This window comes from Corella eumyota, chromosome 5, assembly GCF_963082875.1.
Source record: "Corella eumyota chromosome 5, kaCorEumy4.1, whole genome shotgun sequence".
Taxonomy (NCBI): domain Eukaryota; kingdom Metazoa; phylum Chordata; class Ascidiacea; order Phlebobranchia; family Corellidae; genus Corella; species Corella eumyota.
This window is the reverse complement of record NC_137494.1, coordinates 13,435,614-13,461,354: the sequence shown is the minus strand read 5'-3', so window position 1 is coordinate 13,461,354 and position 25,741 is coordinate 13,435,614. Positions and strand designations below refer to the sequence as shown.

Sequence of the window (25,741 nt, the reverse complement as noted above, 5' to 3'; positions counted from 1 at the left end):
TGTATAAAAGTTTTAGGCACCATTTTTTAAACTTGAAAAAAACATTTTTCCATTTGTAAAAAAACACCATTTTTAACTTAAATATAAAAACACCATATATTACATTGAATATAAAAACACCATTTTCCATGCTGTATAAAAACACCATTTTTATATTATATAAAAATACCATTTTTTAACTTGTAAAAAAACACCACTTTTACATTGTTTAAAAATACCAATTTTTAACTTGTATGAAAACACTATTTATAAAGGTATGGTGTTTGACAACTGTGGTTCATCTTGTCCATTAACCTGCTCTGGTCGTGAATATAATTGTGAAGATCGACATTGTATTGATGGTTGCCATTGTCCCGACTGTACTTACTTACAAGAGGATAGATGTGTAGAGAAGTCAGCTTGTCCTTGCCAGTTTGGAGACAAGGTCAGTTTATTTCAAAACTAAAAATGTTAAAAAATTTTGATTTAATAATTACAAAAAAAAATACCCCAATATGACCCACTTTTAACCCCTTGCCCAAATACCAACTTTCAACCCTTATCCCTAATACCTACTTTTAACTCTTACCCCGAATACCCACTTTTAGCCCTTACCCGAATTACCAACTTTTGACCCTTACCCCAAATACCAACTTTTGACCCTTACCCCAAATACCAACTTTCAACCCTAACCCCTAATAACCACCTTTAACCCTTACCCCGAATACCCACTTTTAACCCTTACCCCAAATACCAACTTTTGACTCTTACCCCAAATACCAACTTTCAACCCTAACCCCTAATAACCACCTTTAACCCGTACCCTAAATACCGACTTTTGACCCTTACCCCAAATACCAACTTTCAACCCTTATCCCTAATACCTACTTTTAACTCTTACCCCGTATACCCACTTTTAACCCTTACCCGAATACCCACTTTTAACCCTTACCCAAAATACCAACTTTTGACCATTACCCCAAATACCAACTTTCAACCCTAACCCCTAATAACCACCTTTAACCCTTATCCCGAATACCCACTTTTAACCCTTACCCCGAATACCCACTTTTAACCCTTACCCCAAATACTCACTTTTAACCCTTAGCCCTAATACTGCTTTTTAACAACGAAAAGTTATTTACTATAACCCCATTTTTTACCTTCTACCCTTTTGGGAAATACCCTTTAATTTCTAAGAATAAATTTGACCTAAGTTTCGGTAAAATATATTTTTTTAAATTTTTGTTTTTCGGAAATATGTCCATTTAGTAAAAAAGTTTTGGGTAGTGTGTTCTATACCAATATTGCATGAAAAACATTTTATTAAATTTTTTACCCTTTTTTTAGAGTTATCAACCCAAGAGCAAAATCCGAAGAGATTGTAATCAATGTGTTTGTGCAAAAGGAAAATGGATTTGCACGAGAAATACTTGTGATGGTGTTTGCAGAACTTTTGGAGACAGGTTAATATTCATCTTGTTTAAAATATAAAAAACCATAAGTTTTAATAAAAATTTTTTTAGCAAATAATGTCTAAAAAATGAACTACGGTTACAATTGATTTTTACCACATTATACCAAGACAAAATAGATTTTTATTTTTTTTCATAGAACATTTTTTTTAAATAATAACTGGTATCAAATAAATTAACCAAGCTCTACAAGTGTATTTTTATTATTTGCATTATGCTAAGATACAAATATTAAATTGTTGTTTTTAAATTTATAACATTTTGCAAAATCTAAAACAATTTTTTTTACATTTCTATAAGTTTTACATATTTTACTTTTTTTTATTACAAAAATTTTTAATTACAAAAATATACTTTTTTTTAGACATTATGAAACTTTTGATGGAGCAGAATACAGCATGAGAGCAGATCAGGATTGTTCTTACATTTTAACTCGATCCAGTGGAAATCAAGATATCTCATTCCAAGTTGTAATTGAGAACTCTAACTGCGTGTAAGTCTCAGAAAATAATTTAAAAAAAATTGTAAATTTATAAAATTGAATAGTCTGCTATTACAAAGAGTTAGAGTATATATATATATACTTTTTATCTAATTTTTGACTTAGAAATTAATTAAAATATTAAATCACCTTATAGAGATAGATTTTTATCTTTTATTGGGTAAGGGTGTGTTGTGACGTGTTTAAGCTATATGTAAACCCCAGGCTTAAGATCGGATAGTGTGGCATTGGTGGGGTTTGAACCAGAAACTATCCAGAAGATGAACCAGAAGACTCTTGTTCGATGCTATACCACACTACCAGGCTAAAATTTATCTTAAAATTGACAGATATTTTTTTTGTAGTAAAACTGCATCAAGTGGTGTCAAAGAATGGCAGCAATGCACCCGTAACCTTGTAGTTACAGTCAACGGACACACAGTTAAATTAATGTCCGGAGGAGTCGTTCTTCACAAAGATAGGCAAGAAAAACTCCCTTATGTTGGCGACTCTTTTGCTGTTGAAGATGTAACATCTCAATTCCAAAAAGTAAGTTTAATTTTAGAATATTGTTAAAGTAAGTTAGTATTTATTATTTATTTTTATATTGTTTAGGCCTGTTATAGCTATTTAAATTTATTAAGTTATCTTTTTTACCTACATTTTTTACCATTTTTTAAAAAGAAATTTACATACAAATTCTATCCTTAATTTCACTAACTTTTAAAAAAAAAAATAACGCAATTTTATGCATTCTTTTTTTAAAATTACTATTTTTTTGTGTTTAGGTTACAATCTGGAATGGTATGACGATCTTATGGGACAAAAAAACTCGGTGTTTCATAAGAGCAAAGAGTAACATGTGTGGTTTGACTGCTGGTCTCTGTGGTAACTTTAACTCTATCCAAGATGATGATAAATGGGCTCCTGATGGTATAACTCACGAGGATGTCTATGAATTTGCTAGTCTTTGGCAGGTGAGTTGGTTACTCTTTGTATTTTTTGCAACATTAAAAGAGTAAATTTTATAGAAGTACTAAGAATCAAACCAAGGATCTTAAGTAACGATGACAAAAAAGTTTAAATCTTGCAAAATTTTTGAAACATCAAATTATGATTTTATATGGAGGCTGTAAGAATCAAACCCAGGACTTCAAGTGATAAGTTTGTACTGGAAATCAAACCTAGGACTTAAAGTACCAAAATGAAGACACTGAAAATCAAACCCACGACCTTAAGTCATGATGGCGAAAAACTTTAAATCTTGCAAGTTTTTGAAACATGAAAGTATTATAAAAAAACATGGGAGCACTGGTAATCAAACCCATGTTCTTAAGTAAAATTACCAAAAACTACAAGTCTTTCGAATTTTTTCAATATTAAAATATTATACAAAATGAAAGCACCAGTAATCGAACCCAGGACCTCAATTAATAATGACTGAAAAACTCTAAATCTTGCGAATTTCCAAAAAATTAACCCAATGAGTATAAATTGCAAAATAATATTAAAAATTTTCTTAAAAAAATTAATTTACTTATTTTTTTTTCAGACATCAACTTGTCCAGGAGCTCCAAGATGGGATCCAGGTCACGAACATCCATGCAAAATTTACTCCATTAACAAACCAGTTGCTAAAGATGTCTGTGCTCAACTTAGAAGACCTCCATTTTTACAATGTCACGACATTATTGAATACCAAGTCAGTCTTTTATTACATGTTATTGTTTTATTTTTATGTCTTTTTGATTTAAGTTTTTTGTCTAAAAAAAAATACCAAGTATTTAACAAGTATTAAATTAGAAGAATAAATATTTTAATTTTTTTCTTTTGATAACTTTATTTTCTAATAGTTTTTGTTTTATATCACCTTAAGGTAATTTATTTTTCGTAATTTTTTGGGGATTTTTGATAATTTTATTGAGTCTTCGGACAGGACCTGTTTAGACTATCTCTAACTAAAGCTCAAGGGCAATAGTGTGGCATTGGTGCGGCTTGAACTCAAAACCTTTTGGCTTGTAGTACAATGCCATTATTAATATACCATACAATAGTTTAATTATGATATTATTCTTACAGCCATACTATGACGCTTGCTTGTACGACTACTGTAACTTACCAACCAATAAAATGGCTTGCGATATTTTTGCAACTTATGCACTTTCTTGTAGCAAACAAGGAGTTGTATTTGACTGGAGAGAGGCCACAACCTGCGAGGTATGTTAAGTAAAATTAAAATTAAATTATTGTATTATCTTCAAGAAAAAATTGTAATAACCCTAATAATAATTTTATTGGACTTTATGACCCAAAGATAGAGTAAGATTTGAACCCGAGCTGTCTTTGGCAGTTTTGGATATCAAAAACCCAACAATATTGCCTGATTGTTAGATTAGTATCGGTAATTGATTATAGCCCAAGCTGTGGTTTGCACAGTTAAAAGTGCTTTACTCAAGGGCGTTACTGTAAAAAAACAGTGGGAATCAAACCCAGAACCTTATGTTCTATACTCTTGAGTTAACCCACTACACCGTGCTGTCAGTGTCAAGATCTAATGCCTTAACAAGTTTACCATTTTAGTTAAGAAATAAAATACTAATTAACAATAAAATTGAATTTAATTATAGGAACCCTGTCCAGGTGGCATGATATGGTCAGAATGTGCAAAATCATGCGAGGCATCGTGTGGGGCCATTCATGAAGAAATTCCATGCAGTGAGGAATGTATTCCAGGATGTACCTGTCCTGAGGGTCAAGTATTAAGTTATGATGGAGCCTGTATTGCAGTGGGTAGCTGTCCTTGTTATTATGACGGAGAAAAATTCTTGCCATCTGAATCAAGAATGTTGGTAAGTAAAGGTTAAAAAATTGAAAAAAAAGGAAAAAAGTTTAAAAAAATGAAAAATAACTGCGCTAAAATTTTTTTTACTTTTTGGTCTAGTTACATTTTTTAACACTATTTGTATAGTCAATATTTTAATTTTTATGTTAAACAAAATATATTTTTTTATTAGGATTGCAATGTTTGTGAGTGCCACAAAGGCAAATGGGAATGCACTGATAATTATTGCCCAGTTAACGAAGACTGTGCAGAAAATGAGGTAAAAAAATAACTAAAAATATTTAAATCTTAAATTTAATGACAAAATATAATTCTAAAATTTTTTGTCTATTTTTATTATAGGAATTTGTGAAATGTAAATGGACAGAACAAATCACATGTTTCAGTATGCATTTACCACATGATGAACCAGTAAAACCAGAGCATTGCTTGTCTGGTTGCCAATGTTTGGATGGTAAGACCATTAAAAAATATTTAAAAAAATATGGTTCAAATTTAAAAAAAAATTTTTTTAAATTTAAAAAATTTTTTATTTTTTTTAGGTTATGTTCTTGATGAGAGCATCATGCAATGTGTAACCAAAGAGCAATGCCCATGTGTGTATGGTGGTAAGAGTTATCACGAGGGTGAAGAGATGAAGAAAGATTGTAACACATGCCAATGCGTTGGTGGTGTATGGACCTGTACTGAGAATGTTTGCCAAGGGGAATGTCATGTTTATGGACCAATGCATATAACAACTTTTGACGGACACTACTATAAATTTGGACAAGTAAGCAGAATTTCTTTTATAACTTTTATTGCACTTTTTCAAAAATTTTGTTTTTTCTTGACTTTATATTAATTTATATATTTTTTTATTTTGAATTTACTTTAGGTTATTACCCTTTTAAAAGCATTTTACTTAAGGATGCCACAATAATTTTTTTTTGTATATACCTTTATCCTCGATGTGGGAAGATTGAATGCGCGATTTAAACATAGAGTAATATCAGTTACTCCGACCCATTCTAAAGTTGTCTTTGGCAGTTTGGGATATTATATAGATTATAATTGTCTGATAATTATGCTGCTGATTAAGTATTGGCTCAGCAGGAGTTTATACCATTAGTAGAGCCTTACTCAAGGGTGCTACAGCAGAGGAGCTGTGGGAATTGAACCCACAACCTCATGGTGGTGTATCAAGTGTTTTACCACTACACCACGATGCTATTTTTAGATTATACCAATGTTTTTGGAATACATTATTGATTACATTTGACATTTATTGTTCTAGAACTGTGAATATATATTAGCTAAAAGCACTGAAGAAAGTATCAACAATTTTAGAGTTAGTGTAACCAATGTACCATGTGGTTCTATGGGCACTGTATGCAGGTTAGATCCTTATTTTTCAACTAAAATAATAAAACTGTTTTTAATATTGTTGTTTCGTGCTAATTTAAAATTTTTATTTCACCTTATAAGTAAAATTTAATAGAATGATGTACTATTTTTACTTTTTTAATTTGTTAAACTTTTGTTTTTTAGTAAATCGATTACTATGATTGTAAACTACGGAACTCCTGAAGAAGAAACCTTAACATTGGTTCGTGGAAAACGAGTTGAAACAAAACGAAACTCGGCATTTTCAGTTCGATTTGCCGGTCTATACATCTTCATTGACACTGACATTGGTGTGACTCTTCAATGGGACAAAGGCACTCATTTAATCTTGAAAGTAACTGGAGAATATTCTGGAAAAGTTGAAGGGTTATGTGGCGATTATGACCAAAACTCAAAGAACGATTTTAAAACTAGCGGTATGTATTAGGTTTTTTGTAATTTCTCATTTTTTGGAGGTTTAAAATAAAAGTAAAATTAATTTTTTGAGCATGTAATTTTAATTTTGTTACATATGAGTTTATTGCTGTTATACAATTTATATTATACTTAAAATTTTATCGAATTTATTAAATTTAATTTGTTTTTATTTTTTAATATTTAAATATTTTTGTCAAAATTTTAATTTAAGGTGGAATTGAGACTGGTGATAGATTGATCATGGCCGAATCCTGGCAAGTTGGTATTTGCAAGGACCCAGTAAGCATTGAAGAAGTGGACGGCTGCCAAAACAACCCCAGTAGACGAGCATGGGCCGAGGCAAGATGCGCTGTCATCAAGACAAAATTCGCTGACTGTCATTCCCACGTAAACCATGAGCAGTATTATGAGCGTTGTATCTTCGACACATGTGCATGTGACACAGGCGGTGAATGCGAGTGCTTCTGTACCTCCATTGCGGCATATGCACAAGAATGTAACAGACATGGCGTACACCCATATTGGCGTACCCAAGATATGTGCCCTATTCAATGTGATGGGTATAGGGTGTACAACCCTTGTGTAACTGCATGCCCTATTACCTGTGAAAACTACAATCAACGTGTACAGGTAGAATTTAATTATTTTATATGTTTTTATATGGTATTGGTGATTTTGCAGAAAAAGTCGAAAAAATCAGTTTAAAAAATATTTTTGAATTACAGGTTGATAAAATTAGTTTTTTTTATTCTTTCATTAAATAATATTGCCTTAAACTGCATTGACTAGGCTAGCACAAACTTAATTTATTTTAAACTTTCAGATTGAAGCGGATTGTATGGACTCCTGCGTTGAAGGTTGTTCTTGTAAAGGAAAACTTGTATATGATCGTGAGGAGAAATGTTGTGTAGAAAGATCACAATGCGTATGTACTGTGTTGGAGGGTGTTCTTTATGGGGAGGGAGATAAAATCTACAGCATGTCAGATGAATGCAAGAGCTGGTAAGCGGATAATATTATTTTAATTAAAGTACATCTATATATATATGGGCTATTTGACTATATCTGTTTTAAAATGTAGCTATTTACTTAACTATCTTAAATTTATGTAACAATTGTTAAGGCTTGAAAGTCTACCTACATTTTTTATATTTATTTATCCATGATGTAGAAAAGTCAACTTCACGACCTAAACATGGAGTTACATCAGTTACTCTGACCCAGTCTTTAATTGACTATAGTAGTTAGGGATATTATAGATTTTATTTGCCCGATAATTGAACTGCTAAATGGGTGGTGACTCAGCGGGAATTTATACCAGTTCTAGCATCTTACTGAACATCGTACTCGGGACCTTATATAGTAAAGCCAAATATGTTTTTTTAACATTACATCTGCGCACTTAATATAAGACTAACTTTACAACATTACCACATCATTATTTACATCTATATTTGCAGATTACTATCATAACAATCACTATTTCTATTTAGTTACTGCATGGACCATGAAATTCACTGCCTAGGTTTACCCTGCCCAGATGATTTTACTCCACCGGTTATGCCTTGTACAATTCGATACTGGGAGAGACGTGATACTAAGAAATATAATCCATTTTTACTTAAACCAACGAGAGAAACTTGTTATTCAGAAATCTGTAAAGCAACTGGTACATTAAGTTATATTTTATTTGTTTAGTATTTTGTGATTTGAAATATTTTTTTGATTTTTTTTGATATCTTTTGTATTTTTGACGTAACCTTTAAATAAACAAATACTTTTTTTTATAATAATTTACGTATTTTAATATTAATTTTTGAACAAAGTATTTTATTACTACCTTAACTAGGTATTTCAAGTTTAGATATTTTATACTATTTTTATCAAATTTGAGTGTTTTAAAGTATTTTTAACAAATTAAAGTTTTTATTACTACTTTTAACTCATTTTTTGCTGTTTTTTTAGAGCTTTGCCCACCAGGCCAACGCAATGAATGTGGTTACCGATGTCGATCCCTCTGCCACGCATGGAGGGTTGCCACCTATGATTGTATTTACGGGGATGATAACACTTGTTGTTTAACCTGCGGACAGACTTTAACTGCTTGCTCAGCTGGACAGGTACTCCGGGATGAAAATCAATGTGTTGACCCACAAGACTGCCCCTGTCTTTTGCCGAACGGAAACATTTTGGCTGTACGTGTTATCAATTTTTAATTTGTATAATTTGGTTGTTGTTTAAATTGGCTTTTTTAAATTAAGTTTTTTTTTTGTATATATCTTTATCCTCGATGTGGGAAAGTCGAATGCGCAATCTAAACATAGAGTAACAACAGTTACTCCGACTCAGTCTCAAGTTGCCTTTGGCAGTTTGGGATATTATAGAGACTATAATTGCTCGATAATTAAGCTGCTGATTATGTGCTGGCTCAGCAAAAGTTCATATTGTTTATAGTAGCTTATTCAAGGGTGCTGAAGCATCAATTTACTGGATATGGATCACAGGACCTTATGTAGTGTAGGAGAAGTTCTGACCACTACACCCTACTGTTGGTTTTCTCTTTAACAAAGTAACCTTTTTTTTCTAGCCTGGAGATAATTGGGACTGCCGTGTGAACTGTGTAAGGTATCACTGTTGGAACAACGTCTTGGAAGAAACGGAATTAAAAGGTTGTATTCCAGAGCCAGTGGCTAAAATCGAGGAAATCCCATGCGAGGAAATTTCAGATTATCAAAGCTACACTGCAATGTCTGTGAAATATCCAGAAAAAGACATTGTGGTCGAGGAGATTATACCAGAGGTTTTCGTGCCAGAGTCTGTACCATGTGTAGTAGCTGATCAGGCAAGAAATAATACTTATGTGCAACACAAATATATGTTAAACTATTTTATTTAAATTTTAAATATGTTTTGCAGGTTTTGGACATCAGCTTTGGAAATACTGAAGAAGCAGTTACCATATTAGAAATGGAAGATAGCAAAACTCAAACTTTTGACATAGCAAAGGCCTTTGATGAACCGTGTTACGACTATCTAGATATAGAATCGCCAAATTTTATCCCATCATCCACTGTTGTTGATGTTCCACTTCCTTATTCAGTTGACTTTGTTTCTCCAGATTTTGTGCCAGCTCCATGCTACACTGATGATCAATTTCCTCATTTTGTTGATGTCCCAAAACAAACATATTTGGATACACCACTTCCTCATCCAGTTGACTTTGCTAGCCCAGATTTTATTCCAACTCCTTGCTACACTGATGCTCCACTTCCTCATTTTGTTGATGTCCCAAAACAAACATATTTGGATACACCACTTCCTCATCCAGTGGATTTTGCTAGCCCAGATTTTTTGCCATCCCCATGCTACACTGATGCTCCACTTCCTCATTTTGTTGATGTCCCAAAACAAACTTATTTGGATACACCACTTCCTCATCCAGTTGACTATGCTAGCCCAGATTTTGTGCCATCCCCATGCTACACTGATGCTCCACTTCCTCATTTTGTTGATGTCCCAAAACAAACTTATTTGGATACACCACTTCCTCATCCAGTTGACTTTGCTAGCCCAGATTTTGTGCCATCCCCATGCTACACTGATGCTCCACTTCCTCATTTTCTAGATGTACCTAAACAAACATATTTGGATACACCACTTCCTTATCCAGTGGATTTTGCTAGCCCGGATTTTGTGCCATCCCCATGCTACACTGATGCTCCACTTCCTCATATTGTAGATGTACCTAAACAAGCATATTTGGATACACCACTTCCTCATCCAGTTACACATTTTGGCCCTGAACCTTGCAATTATGTTGATACTTTTATTCCATCTCAACCTAAAGTACCTGTAGAATTTGTTGGTGATAAATATATCCCAACTCCCTGCACTTTTGGCCCTGAACCTTGCAATTATGTTGATAATTTTATTCCATCTCAACCTAAAGTACCTTTAGTTACCCCAACCCCAATTGATTTTGGCCTAGCACCATGTGATTACTTTGACGGTTACATTCCCAACCAACCCAAAGTACCAATTGGATATGCTGAAGATCAATTTATTCCAACTCCTTGCTACACTGATGCTCCACTTCCTCATTTTGTTGATGTCCCAAAACAAACATATTTGGATACACCACTTCCTCATCCAGTTGACTATGCTAGCCCAGATTTTGTGCCATCCCCATGCTACACTGATGCTCCACTTCCTCATTTTGTTGATGTCCCAAAACAAACTTATTTGGATACACCACTTCCTCATCCAGTTGACTTTGCTAGCCCAGATTTTGTGCCATCCCCATGCTACACTGATGCTCCACTTCCTCATTTTGTTGATGTCCCAAAACAAACATATTTGGATACACCACTTCCTCATCCAGTTGACTTTGATAGCCCAGATTTTATTCCAACTCCTTGCTACACTGATGCTCCACTTCCTCATTTTGTTGATGTCCCAAAACAAACATATTTGGATACACCACTTCCTCATCCAGTGGATTTTGCTAGCCCAGATTTTGTGCCATCCCCATGCTACACTGATGCTCCACTTCCTCATTTTGTTGATGTACCTAAACAAACTTATTTGGATACACCACTTCCTCATCCAGTTGACTTTGCTAGCCCAGATTTTGTGCCATCCCCATGCTACACTGATGCTCCACTTCCTCATTTTCTAGATGTCCCAAAACAAACATATTTGGATACACCACTTCCTTATCCAGTGGATTTTGCTAGCCCGGATTTTGTGCCATCCCCATGCTACACTGATGCTCCACTTCCTCATTTTGTAGATGTACCTAAACAAACATATTTGGATACACCACTTCCTCATCCAGTTACACATTTTGGCCCTGAACCTTGCAATTATGTTGATACTTTTATTCCATCTCAACCTAAAGTACCTGTAGAATTTGTTGGTGATAAATATATCCCAACTCCCTGCACTTTTGGCCCTGAACCTTGCAATTATGTTGATAATTTTATTCCATCTCAACCTAAAGTACCTTTAGTTACCCCAACCCCAATTGATTTTGGCCCAGCACCATGTGATTACTTTGACGGTTACATTCCCAACCAACCCAAAGTACCAATTGGATATGCTGAAGATCAATTTATTCCAACTCCTTGCTACACTGATGCTCCACTTCCTCATTTTGTTGATGTCCCAAAACAAACTTATTTGGATACACCACTTCCTCATCCAGTGGATTTTGCTAGCCCAGATTTTGTGCCAGCTCCATGCTACACTGATGCTACACTTCCTCATTTTGTAGATGTACCTAAACAAACATATTTGGATACACCACTTCCTCATCCAGTTACACATTTTGGCCCTGAACCTTGCAATTATGTTGATACTTTTATTCCATCTCAACCTACAGTACCTGTAGAATTTGTTGGTGATAAATATATCCCAACTCCCTGCACTTTTGGCCCTGAACCTTGCAATTATGTTGATAATTTTATTCCATCTCAACCTAAAGTACCTTTAGTTACCCCAACCCCAATTGATTTTGGCCCAGCACCATGTGATTACTTTGACGGTTACATTCCCAACCAACTCAAAGTACCAATTGGATATGCTGAAGATCAATTTATTCCAACTCCTTGCTACACTGATGCTCCACTTCCTCATTTTGTTGATGTCCCAAAACAAACTTATTTGGATACACCACTTCCTCATCTAGTGGATTTTGCTAGCCCAGATTTTGTGCCAGCTCCATGCTACACTGATGCTCCACTTCCTCATTTTGTAGATTTACCTAAACAAACATATTTGGATACACCACTTCCTCATCCAGTTACACATTTTGGCCCTGAACCTTGCAATTATGTTGATACCTTTATTCCATCTCAACCTAAAGTACCTGTAGAATTTGTTGGTGATAAATATATCCCAACTCCCTGCACTTTTGGCCCTGAACCTTGCAATTATGTTGATAATTTTATTCCATATCAACCTAAATTACCTTTAGTTACCCCAACCCCAATTGATTTTGGCCCAGCACCATGCGATTACTTTGACGGTTACATTCCCAACCAACCCAAATTACCAATTGGATATGCTGAAGATCAATTTATTCCAACTCCTTGCTACACTGATGCTCCACTTCCTCATTTTGTTGATGTCCCAAAACAAACTTATTTGGATACTCCACTTCCTCATCCAGTGGATTTTGCTAGCCCACATTTTGTGCCAGCTCCATGCTACACTGATGCTCCACTTCCTCATTTTGTAGATGTACCTAAACAAACATATTTGGATACACCACTTCCTCATCCAGTGGATTTTGCTAGCCCAGATTTTGTGCCAGCTCAATGCTACACTGATGCTCCACTTCCTCATTTTGTAGATGTACCTAAACAAACATATTTGGATACACCACTTCCTCATCCAGTGGATTTTGCTAGCCCAGATTTTGTGCCAGCTCCATGCTACACTGATGCTCCACTTCCTCATTTTGTAGATGTACCTAAACAAACATATTTGGATACACCACTTCCTCATCCAGTGGATTTTGCTAGCCCAGATTTTGTGCCAGCTCCATGCTACACTGATGCTCCACTTCCTCATTTTGTAGATGTACCTAAACAAACATATTTGGATACTCCACTTCCTCATCCAGTGGATTTTGCTAGCCCACATTTTGTGCCAGCTCCATGCTACACTGATGCTCCACTTCCTCATTTTGTAGATGTACCTAAACAAACATATTTGGATACACCACTTCCTCATCCAGTGGATTTTGCTAGCCCAGATTTTGTGCCATCCCCATGCTACACTGATGCTCCACTTCCTCATTTTGTAGATGTACCTAAACAAACATATTTGGATACACCACTTCCTCATCCAGTGGATTTTGCTAGCCCAGATTTTGTGCCAGCTCCATGCTACACTGATGCTCCACTTCCTCATTTTGTAGATGTACCTAAACAAACTTATTTGGATACACCACTTCCTCATCCAGTTGACTTTGCATCTCCAGATTTTGTGCCATCCCCATGCTACACTGATGCTCCACTTCCTCATTTTGTTAATGTACCTAAACAAACATATTTGGATGCACCACTTCCTCATCCAGTTACACATTTTGGCCCTGAACCTTGCAATTATGTTGATACCTTTATTCCATCTCAACCTAAAGTACCTGTAGAATTTGTTGGAGATAAATATATCCCAACTCCCAGCACTTTTGGCCCTGAACCTTGCAATTATGTTGATAATTTTATTCCATCTCAACCTAAAGTACCTTTAGTTACCCCAACTCCAATTGATTTTGGCCCAGCACCATGTGATTACTTTGACGGTTACATTCCCAACCAACCCAAAGTACCAATTGGATATGCTGAAGATCAATTTATTCCAACTCCTTGCTACACTGATGCTCCACTTCCTCATTTTGTTGATGTACCTAAACAAACTTATTTGGATACACCACTTCCTCATCCAGTTGACTTTGCATCTCCAGATTTTGTGCCATCCCCATGCTACACTGATGCTCCACTTCCTCATTTTGTTAATGTACCTAAACAAACATATTTGGATACACTACTTCCTCATCCAGTTACACATTTTGGCCCTGAACCTTGCGATTATGTTGATACCTTTCTTCCATCTCAACCTAAAGTACCTGTAGAATTTGTTGGTGATAAATATATCCCAACTCCCTGCACTTTTGGCCCTGAACCTTGCAATTATGTTGATAATTTTATTCCATCTCAACCTAAAGTACCTTTAGTTACCCCAACTCCAATTAATTTTGGCCCAGCACCATGCGATTACTTTGACGGTTACATTCCTAACCAACCCAAAACTCCAATTGGCTATGCAGAAGACCAATTCATTCCAACTCCTTGCTACACTGACACTCCACTTCCTCATTTTGTTGATGTACCTAAACAAACATATTTGGATACTCCACTTCCTCATCCAGTGGATTTTGCTAGCCCAGATTTTGTGCCAGCTCCATGCTACACTGATGCTCCACTTCCTCATTTTGTAGATGTACCTAAACAAACTTATTTGGATACACCACTTCCTCATCCAGTTACACATTTTGGCCCTGAACCTTGCAATTATGTTGATACCTTTATTCCATCTCAACCTAAAGTACCTGTAGAATTTGTTGGAGATAAATATATCCCAACTCCCAGCACTTTTGGCCCTGAACCTTGCAATTATGTTGATAATTTTATTCCATCTCAACCTAAAGTACCTTTAGTTATCCCAACTCCAATTGATTTTGGCCCAGCACCATGCGATTACTTTGACGGTTACATTCCTAACCAACCCAAAACTCCAATTGGCTATGCTGAAGACCAATTCATTCCAACTCCTTGCTACACTGATGCTCCACTTCCTCATTTTGTTGATGTCCCAAAACAAACTTATTTGGATACACCACTTCCTCATCCAGTTGACTTTGCATCTCCAGATTTTGTGCCATCCCCATGCTACACTGATGCTCCACTTCCTCATTTTGTTAATGTACCTAAACAAACATATTTGGATACACCACTTCCTCATCCAGTTACACATTTTGGCCCTGAGCCTTGCAATTATGTTGATACCTTTATTCCATCTCAACCTAAAGTACCTGTAGAATTTGTTGGAGATAAATATATCCCAACTCCCAGCACTTTTGGCCCTGAACCTTGCAATTATGTGGATACTTTTATTCCATCTCAACCTAAAGTACCTTTAGTTACACCAACTCCAATTGATTTTGGCCCAGCACCATGTGATTACTTTGACGGTTACATTCCCAACCAACCCAAAGTACCAATTGGATATCCTGAAGATCAATTTATTCCAACTCCTTGCTACACTGATGCTCCACTTCCTCATTTTGTTGATGTCCCAAAACAAACTTATTTGGATACACCACTTCCTCATCCAGTTGACTTTGCATTTCCAGATTTTGTGCCATCCCCATGCTACACTGATGCTCCACTTCCTCATTTTGTAGATGTACCTAAACAAACATATTTGGATACACCACTTCCTCACCCAGTGGATTTTGCTAGCCCAGATTTTGTGCCAGCTCCATGCTACACTGATGCTCCACTTTCTCATTTTGTAGATGTACCTAAACAAACATATGTGGATACACAACTTCCTCATCCAGTTGACTTTGCTAGCCCAGATTTTGCTAAACAAATATATTTGGATACACCACTTCCTCATCCAGTTGACTTTGCTAGCCCTGATTTTGTGCCAGCTCCATGCTACACGGATGCTCCCATTCCTCATCCAGTTGACTTTAATAGCCCAGATTTACTTTTGGTGGAGCCACCCAAAGTTGAAAATGAATTTTCATATGAAATTATAAATGAAGAACCTATGTGTGTTGACTTAGATGGAATAGATAGAGCATATGGTGAATGTTGGTGGAAAAATAATGACCCATGTCAGATATGTACTTGCTTCGATCAACAGGAAATAAAATGTAGAACTACACAATGCGCTGCTAAGCCCGATTGTGCATTGGGAGAAAAGTTATGGCAAGAAAAATCTGATGAATGTTGCGACTTTTATCGATGTGTGGACGGTAAGTTTTTCAACCAAATTGATTTGAATTTAATATTGTTTGGTAAGATTCTTTTTATTTCTAATATTTTAAAACATTTAAACCTGAAATATAACTTTTAAGAGAATATAACAATATGTAATGGTTTTAGTTTAAAAAGATTTTATTAAACAGATACATGTGATATGGAAAGCTGTCCGAATACTGTACCCATGTGTAAATACTACGAAACATTAGAAACTACACCTATAGATTCCTGTTGCTTTTCTTATCAATGCAACTGTGACACAAATAAATGTTTACCAAAGGGTAACCCTGAATGTCCCAATGGTTGTATCCGACTAGAAATTGATTCAAATGTTTGTTGTTCAATAGCTAAATGTGTTAAAACAACCAGCATAATAACACCAACTCCAGGCGGTTTTGGCCCAGCACCATGCGATTACTTTGACGGTTACATACCCAACCAACCCAAAGCACCAATTGGTTATGCTGAAGACCAATTCATTCCAGCTCCTTGCAGCTTTGGACCAATACCTTGTGACCAAGTGGGTGGATACATTCCATCCCAACCTAAAGGTCCTGTAGAATTTGTTGGAGATAAATATATCCCAACTCCCTGCACTTTTGGCCCTGAACCTTGCAATTATGTGGATACTTTTATTCCATCTCAACCTAAAGTACCTGTAGAATTTGTTGGTGATAAATATATTCCAACTCCTAGCACTTTTGGTCCTGAACCTTGCAATTATGTTGATACTTTTATTCCATCTCAACCTAAAGTACCTTTAGTTACACCAACTCCGTGTGGTTTTGGCCCAGCACCATGCGATTACTTTGACGGTTACATTCCTAGCCAACCTAAAGGACCAATTGGTTATGCTGAAGACAAATATATTCCAACTCCTTCCACCTTTGGCCCTGAACCTTGCAATTATGTTGATACTTTTATTCCATCTCAACCTAAAGTACCTTTAGTTACCCCAACTCCATGTGGTTTTGGCCCAGCACCATGCGATTACTTTGACGGTTACATTCCTAGCCAACCTAAAGGACCAATTGGTTATCCTGAAGACAAATATATTCCAACTCCTTCCACCTTTGGCCCTGAACCTTGCAATTATGTTGATACTTTTATTCCATCTCAACCTAAAGTACCTTTAGTTACCCCAACTCCATGTGGTTTTGGCCCAGCACCATGCGATTACTTCGACGGTTACATTCCCAACCAACCCAAAGCACCAATTGGTTATGCTGAAGACCAATTCATTCCAGTTCCAAGCAGCTTTGGACCAATACCTTGTGACCAAGTTGGTGGATACATTCCATCCCAACCTAAAGGTCCTGTAGAATTTGTTGGAGATAAATATATCCCATCTCCTTGCACTTTTGGCCCTGAACCTTGCAATTATGTTGATACTTTTATTCCATCTCAACCTAAAACAACTGTAGAATTTGTTGGTGATCAATATATTCCAACTCCTAGCACTTTTGGCCCTGAACCTTGCAATTATGTGGATACTTTTATTCCATCTCAACCTAAAGTACCTTTAGTTACACCAACTCCATGTGGTTTTGGCCCAGCACCATGCGATTACTTTGACGGTTACATTCCTAGCCAACCTAAAGGACCAATTGGTTATGCTGAAGACAAATATATTCCAACTCCTTCCACCTTTGGCCCTGAACCTTGCAATTATGTTGATACTTTTATTCCATCTCAACCTAAAGTACCTGTAGAATTTGTTGGTGATAAATATATTCCAACTCCTAGCACTTTTGGCCCTGAACCTTGCAATTATGTGGATACTTTTATTCCATCTCAACCTAAAGTACCTTTAGTTACCCCAACTCCATGTAGTTTTGGCCCAGCACCATGCGATTATTTTGACGGTTACATTCCCAACCAACCCAAAGCACCAATTGATTATGCTGAAGACCAATTCATTCCAGTTCCAAGCAGCTTTGGACCAATACCTTGTGACCAAGTCGGTGGATACATTCCATCCCAACCTAAAGGTCCTGTAGAATTTGTTGGAGATAAATATATCCCATCCCCTTGCACTTTTGGCCCTGAACCTTGCAATTATGTTGATACTTTTATTCCATCTCAACCTAAAGTACCTGTAGAATTTGTTGGTGATAAATATATTCCAACTCCTAGCACTTTTGGCCCTGAACCTTGCAATTATGTGGATACTTTTATTCCATCTCAACCTAAAGTACCTTTAGTTACACCAACTCCATGTGGTTTTGGCCCAGCACCATGCGATTACTTTGACGGTTACATTCCTAGCCAACCTAAAGGACCAATTGGTTATCCTGAAGACAAATATATTCCAACTCCTTCCACCTTTGGCCCTGAACCTTGCAATTATGTTGATACTTTTATTCCATCTCAACCTAAAGTACCTTTAGTTACCCCAACTCCATGTGGTTTTGGCCCAGCACCATGCGATTACTTCGACGGTTACATTCCCAACCAACCCAAAGCACCAATTGGTTATGCTGAAGACCAATTCATTCCAGTTCCAAGCAGCTTTGGACCAATACCTTGTGACCAAGTCGGTGGATACATTCCATCCCAACCTAAAGGTCCTGTAGAATTTGTTGGAGATAAATATATCCCATCTCCTTGCACTTTTGGCCCTGAACCTTGCAATTATGTTGATACTTTTATTCCATCTCAACCTAAAACAACTGTAGAATTTGTTGGTGATCAATATATTCCAACTCCTAGCACTTTTGGCCCTGAACCTTGCAATTATGTGGATACTTTTATTCCATCTCAACCTAAAGTACCTTTAGTTACACCAACTCCATGTGGTTTTGGCCCAGCACCATGCGATTACTTTGACGGTTACATTCCTAGCCAACCTAAAGGACCAATTGGTTATGCTGAAGACAAATATATTCCAACTCCTTCCACCTTTGGCCCTGAACCTTGCAATTATGTTGATACTTTTATTCCATCTCAACCTAAAGTACCTGTAGAATTTGTTGGTGATAAATATATTCCAACTCCTAGCACTTTTGGCCCTGAACCTTGCAATTATGTGGATACTTTTATTCCATCTCAACCTAAAGTACCTTTAGTTACCCCAACTCCATGTAGTTTTGGCCCAGCACCATGCGATTATTTTGACGGTTACATTCCCAACCAACCCAAAGCACCAATTGGTTATGCTGAAGACCAATTCATTCCAGTTCCAAGCAGCTTTGGACCAATACCTTGTGACCAAGTCGGTGGATACATTCCATCCCAACCTAAAGGTCCTGTAGAATTTGTTGGAGATAAATATATCCCATCCCCTTGCACTTTTGGCCCTGAACCTTGCAATTATGTTGATACTTTTATTCCATCTCAACCTAAAGTACCTGTAGAATTTGTTGGTGATAAATATATTCCAACTCCTAGCACTTTTGGCCCTGAACCTTGCAATTATGTGGATACTTTTATTCCATCTCAACCTAAAGTACCTTTAGTTACACCAACTCCATGTGGTTTTGGCCCAGCACCATGCGATTACTTTGACGGTTACATTCCTAGCCAACCTAAAGGACCAATTGGTTATGCTGAAGACAAATATATTCCAACTCCTTCCACCTTTGGCCCTGAACCTTGCAATTATGTTGATACTTTTATTCCATCTCAACCTAAAGTACCTGTAGAATTTGTTGGTGATAAATATATTCCAACTCCTAGCACTTTTGGCCCGGAACCTTGCAATTATGTGGATACTTTTATTCCATCTCAACCTAAAGTACCTTTAGTTACACCAACTCCATGTGGTTTTGGCCCAGCACCATGCGATTACTTTGACGGTTACATTCCTAGCCAACCTAAAGGACCAATTGGTTATGCTGAAGACAAATATATTCCAACTCCTTCCACCTTTGGCCCTGAACCTTGCAATTATGTTGATACTTTTATTCCATCTCAACCTAAAGTACCTGTAGAATTTGTTGGTGATAAATATATTCCAACTCCTAGCACTTTTGGCCCTGAACCTTGCAATTATGTGGATACTTTTATTCCATCTCAACCTAAAGTACCTTTAGTTACACCAACTCCATGTGGTTTTGGCCCAGCACCATGCGATTACTTTGACGGTTACATTCCTAGCCAACCTAAAGGACCAATTGGTTATGCTGAAGACAAATATATTCCAACTCCTTCCACCTTTGGCCCTGAACCTTGCAATTATGTTGATACTTTTATTCCATCTCAACCTAAAGTACCTGTAGAATTTGTTGGTGATAAATATATTCCAACTCCTAGCACTTTTGGCCCTGAACCTTGCAATTATGTGGATACTTTTATTCCATCTCAACCTAAAGTACCTTTAGTTACACCAACTCCATGTGGTTTTGGCCCAGCACCATGCGATTACTTCGACGGTTACATTCCCAACCAACCCAAAGCACCAATTGGTTATGCTGAAGACCAATTCATTCCAGCTCCTTGTAGCTTTGGACCAATACCTTGTGACCAAGTCGGTGGATACATTCCATCCCAACCTAAAGGTCCTGTAGAATTTGTTGGTGATAAATATATTCCAACTCCTAGCACTTTTGGCCCTGAACCTTGCAATTATGTGGATACTTTTATTCCATCTCAACCTAAAGTACCTTTAGTTACCCCAACTCCATGTGGTTTTGGCCCAGCACCATGCGATTACTTTGACGGTTACATTCCTAGCCAACCTAAAGGACCAATTGGTTATGCTGAAGACAAATATATTCCAACTCCTTCCACCTTTGGCGCTGAACCTTGCAATTATGTTGATACTTTTATTCCATCTCAACCTAAAGTACCTGTAGAATTTGTTGGTGATAAATATATTCCAACTCCTAGCACTTTTGGCCCTGAACCTTGCAATTATGTGGATACTTTTATTCCATCTCAACCTAAAGTACCTTTAGTTACACCAACTCCATGTGGTTTTGGCCCAGCACCATGCGATTACTTTGACGGTTACATTCCTAGCCAACCTAAAGGACCAATTGGTTATGCTGAAGACAAATATATTCCAACTCCTTCCACCTTTGGCCCTGAACCTTGCAATTATGTTGATACTTTTATTCCATCTCAACCTAAAGTACCTGTAGAATTTGTTGGTGATAAATATATTCCAACTCCTAGCACTTTTGGCCCTGAACCTTGCAATTATGTTGATACTTTTATTCCATCTCAACCTAAAGTACCTTTAGTTACACCAACTCCATGTGGTTTTGGCCCAGCACCATGCGATTACTTCGACGGTTACATTCCCAACCAACCCAAAGCACCAATTGGTTATGCTGAAGACCAATTCATTCCAGCTCCTTGTAGCTTTGGACCAATACCTTGTGACCAAGTCGGTGGATACATTCCATCCCAACCTAAAGGTCCTGTAGAATTTGTTGGAGATAAATATATCCCAACTCCTTGCACTTTTGGCCCTGAACCTTGCAATTATGTTGATACTTTTATTCCATCTCAACCTAAAGTACCTTTAGTTACCCCAACTCCATGTGGTTTTGGCCCAGCACCATGCGATTACTTTGACGGTTACATTCCTAGCCAACCTAAAGGACCAATTGGTTATGCTGAAGACAAATATATTCCAACTCCTTCCACCTTTGGCCCTGAACCTTGCAATTATGTTGATACTTTTATTCCATCTCAACCTAAAGTACCTTTAGTTACCCCAACTCCATGTGGTTTTGGCCCAGAACCATGCGATTACTTTGACGGTTACATTCCCAACCAACCTAAAGCACCAATTGGTTATGCTGAAGACCAATTCATTCCAGTTCCAAGCAGCTTTGGACCAATTCCTTGTGACCAAGTCGGTGGATACATTCCATCCCAACCTAAAGGTCTTGTAGAATTTGTTGGAGATAAATATATCCCATCTCCTTGCACTTTTGGCCCTGAACCTTGCAATTATGTTGATACTTTTATTCCATCTCAACCTAAAGTACCTGTAGAATTTGTTGGTGATAAATATATTCCAACTCCTAGCACTTTTGGCCCTGAACCTTGCAATTATGTGGATACTTTTATTCCATCTCAACCTAAAGTACCTTTAGTTACACCAACTCCATGTGGTTTTGGCCCAGCACCATGCGATTACTTTGACGGTTACATTCCTAGCCAACCTAAAGGACCAATTGGTTATGCTGAAAACCAATTCATTCCAGCTCCTTGTAATTTTGGACCAATACCCTGTGACCATATCGAAGAATACAATCCTTTATCATATGACCATGGAATTTCGCCATTAGATTATGTTAATAACTTAATCTCTCATGATCCTAAACCAATTATAGAAGTAATTGAAGAAATTTTTACGCCCTTTAATACAGATAATTTTAATAACCCAATAGATTTTATTAATCCTAACGTTCCCCAAGCCCTGAAACCTGTTGAAGAAATTGTTGAAAAGATATATATTTCACCAACTCCTTCCACTTTTGGCCCAGAACCTTGCAATTATGTTGATACTTTTATTCCATCTCAACCTAAAGTACCTTTAGTTACCCCAACTCCATGTGGTTTTGGCCCAGCACCATGCGATTACATTGACGGTTACATTCCCAACCAACCCAAAGCACCAATTGGTTATGCTGAAGACCAATTCATTTCAGCTCCTTGTAGCTTTGGACCAATACCTTGTGACCAAGTCGGTGGATACATTCCATCCCAACCTAAAGGTCCTGTAGAATTTGTTGGAGATAAATATATCCCAACTCCTTGCACTTTTGGCCCTGAACCTTGCAATTATGTTGATACTTTTATTCCATCTCAACCTAAAGTACCTTTAGTTACCCCAACTCCATGTGGTTTTGGCCCAGCACCATGCGATTACTTTGACGGTTACATTCCTAGCCAACCTAAACGACCAATTGGTTATGCTGAAGACAAATATATTCCAACTCCTTCCACCTTTGGCCCTGAACCTTGCAATTATGTTGATACTTTTATTCCATCTCAGCCTAGAGTACCTTTAGTTACCCCAACTCCATGTGGTTTTGGCCCAGAACCATGCGATTACTTTGACGGTTACATTCCCAACCAACCCAAAGCACCAATTGGTTATACTGAAGACCAATTCATTCCAGTTCCAAGCAGCTTTGGACCAATACCTTGTGACCAAGTCGGTGGATACATTCCATCCCAACCTAAAGGTCCTGTAGAATTTGTTGGAGATAAATATATCCCATCTCCTTGCACTTTTGGCCCTGAACCTTGCAATTATGTTGATACTTTTATTCCATCTCAACCTAAAGTACCTGTAGAATTTGTTGGTGATAAATATATTCCAACTTCTAGCACTTTTGGCCCTGAACCTTGCAATTATGTGGATACTTTTATTCCATCTCAACCTAAAGTACCTTTAGTTACACCAACTCCATGTGGTTTTGGCCCAGCACCATGCGATTACTTTGACGGTTACATTCCTAGCCAACCTAATGGACCAATTGGTTATGCTGAAGACAAATATATTCCAACTCCTTCCACCTTTGGCCCTGAACCTTGCAATTACGTTAATACTTTTATTCCATCTCAACCTGAAGTACCTGTAGAATTTGTTGGTGATAAATATATTCCAACTCCTAGCACTTTTGGCCCTGAACCTTGCAATTATGTGGATACTTATATTCCATCTCAACCTAAAGTACCTTTAGTTACACCAACTCCATGTGGTTTTAGCCCAGCACCATGCGATTACTTCGACGGTTACATTCCTAGCCAACCTAAAGGACCAATTGGTTATGCTGAAGACAAATATATTCCAACTCCTTCCACCTTTGGCCCTGAACCTTGCAATTATGTCGATACTTTTATTCCATCTCAACCTAAAGTTCCTGTAGAATTTGTTGGTGATAAATATATTCCAACTCCTAGCACTTTTGGCCCTGAACCTTGCAATTATGTGGATACTTTTATTCCATCTCAACCTAAAGTACCTTTAGTTACACCAACTCCATGTGGTTTTGGCCCAGCACCATGCGATTACTTCGACGGTTACATTCCCAACCAACCCAAAGCACCAATTGGTTATGCTGAAGACCAATTCATTCCAGCTCCTTGTAGCTTTGGACCAATACCTTGTGACCAAGTCGGTGGATACATTCCATCCCAACCTAAAGGTCCTGTAGAATTTGTTGAAGATAAATATATCCCAACTCCTTGCACTTTTGGCCCTGAACCTTGCAATTATGTTGATACTTTTATTCCTTCTCAACCTAAAGTACCTTTAGTTACACCAACTCCATGTGGTTTTGGCCCAGCACCATGCGATTACTTTGACGGTTACATTCCTAGCCAACCTAAAGGACCAATTGGTTATGCTGAAGACAAATATATTCCAACTCCTTCCACCTTTGGCCCTGAACCTTGCAATTATGTTGATACTTTTATTCCATCTCAGCTTAGAGTACCTTTAGTTACCCCAACTCCATGTGGTTTTGGCCCAGAACCATGCGATTACTTTGACGGTTACATTCCCAACCAACCAAAAGCACCAATTGGTTATGCTGAAGACCAATTCATTCCAGTTCCAAGCAGCTTTGGACCAATACCTTGTGACCAAGTCGGTGGATACATTCCATCCCAACCTAAAGGTCCTGTAGAATTTGTTGGAGATAAATATATCCCATCTCCTTGCACTTTTGGCCCTGAACCTTGCAATTATGTTGATACTTTTATTCCTTCTCAACCTAAAGTACCTTTAGTTACCCCAACTCCATGTGGTTTTGGCCCAGCACCATGCGATTACTTTGACGGTTACATTCCTAGCCAACCTAAAGGACCAATTGGTTATGCTGAAGACAAATATATTCCAACTCCTTCCACCTTTGGCCCTGAACCTTGCAATTATGTTGATACTTTTATTCCATCTCAGCCTAGAGTACCTTTAGTTACCCCAACTCCATGTGGTTTTGGCCCAGAACCATGCGATTACTTTGACGGTTACATTCCCAACCAACCAAAAGCACCAATTGGTTATGCTGAAGACCAATTCATTCCAGTTCCAAGCAGCTTTGGACCAATACCTTGTGACCAAGTCGGTGGATACATTCCATCCCAACCTAAAGGTCCTGTAGAATTTGTTGGAGATAAATATATCCCATCTCCTTGCACTTTTGGCCCTGAACCTTGCAATTATGTTGATACTTTTATTCCATCTCAACCTAAAGTACCTGTAGAATTTGTTGGTGATAAATATATTCCAACTCCTAGCACTTTTGGCCCTGAACCTTGCAATTATGTTGATACTTTTATTCCATCTCAACCTAAAGTACCTTTAGTTACCCCAACTCCATGTGGTTTTGGCCCAGCACCATGCGATTACTTTGACGGTTACATTCCTAGCCAACCTAAAGGACCAATTGGTTATGCTGAAGACAAATATATTCCAACTCCTTCCACCTTTGGCCCTGAACCTTGCAATTATGTTGATACTTTTATTCCATCTCAGCCTAGAGTACCTTTAGTTACCCCAACTCCATGTGGTTTTGGCCCAGAACCATGCGATTACTTTGACGGTTACATTCCCAACCAACCAAAAGCACCAATTGGTTATGCTGAAGACCAATTCATTCCAGTTCCAAGCAGCTTTGGACCAATACCTTGT

The 25,741-nt window shown here is 37.3% G+C and overlaps 1 protein-coding gene across 1 annotated transcript in view; it reads left to right on the top strand.

The window, feature by feature from the left end:
- Nucleotides 1–25,741, top strand: part of LOC145753539 (uncharacterized) — a 56,305-nt gene that overhangs the window by 6,305 nt on the left and 24,259 nt on the right. The window contains exons 13-33 of the mRNA XM_082569945.1: nt 255–424; nt 1,330–1,445; nt 1,819–1,947; nt 2,301–2,484; nt 2,724–2,912; nt 3,488–3,637; nt 4,015–4,152; nt 4,563–4,784; nt 4,950–5,036; nt 5,120–5,231; nt 5,320–5,549; nt 6,054–6,154; nt 6,308–6,579; nt 6,792–7,210; nt 7,404–7,582; nt 8,074–8,249; nt 8,546–8,775; nt 9,168–9,422; nt 9,497–16,133; nt 16,287–17,327; nt 22,302–22,589. Of these exons, the coding sequence (XP_082426071.1) occupies nt 255–424; nt 1,330–1,445; nt 1,819–1,947; nt 2,301–2,484; nt 2,724–2,912; nt 3,488–3,637; nt 4,015–4,152; nt 4,563–4,784; nt 4,950–5,036; nt 5,120–5,231; nt 5,320–5,549; nt 6,054–6,154; nt 6,308–6,579; nt 6,792–7,210; nt 7,404–7,582; nt 8,074–8,249; nt 8,546–8,775; nt 9,168–9,422; nt 9,497–16,133; nt 16,287–17,327; nt 22,302–22,589 (11,325 nt within the window). The remainder of the gene's footprint in view (nt 1–254; nt 425–1,329; nt 1,446–1,818; nt 1,948–2,300; nt 2,485–2,723; nt 2,913–3,487; nt 3,638–4,014; nt 4,153–4,562; nt 4,785–4,949; nt 5,037–5,119; nt 5,232–5,319; nt 5,550–6,053; nt 6,155–6,307; nt 6,580–6,791; nt 7,211–7,403; nt 7,583–8,073; nt 8,250–8,545; nt 8,776–9,167; nt 9,423–9,496; nt 16,134–16,286; nt 17,328–22,301; nt 22,590–25,741) is intronic.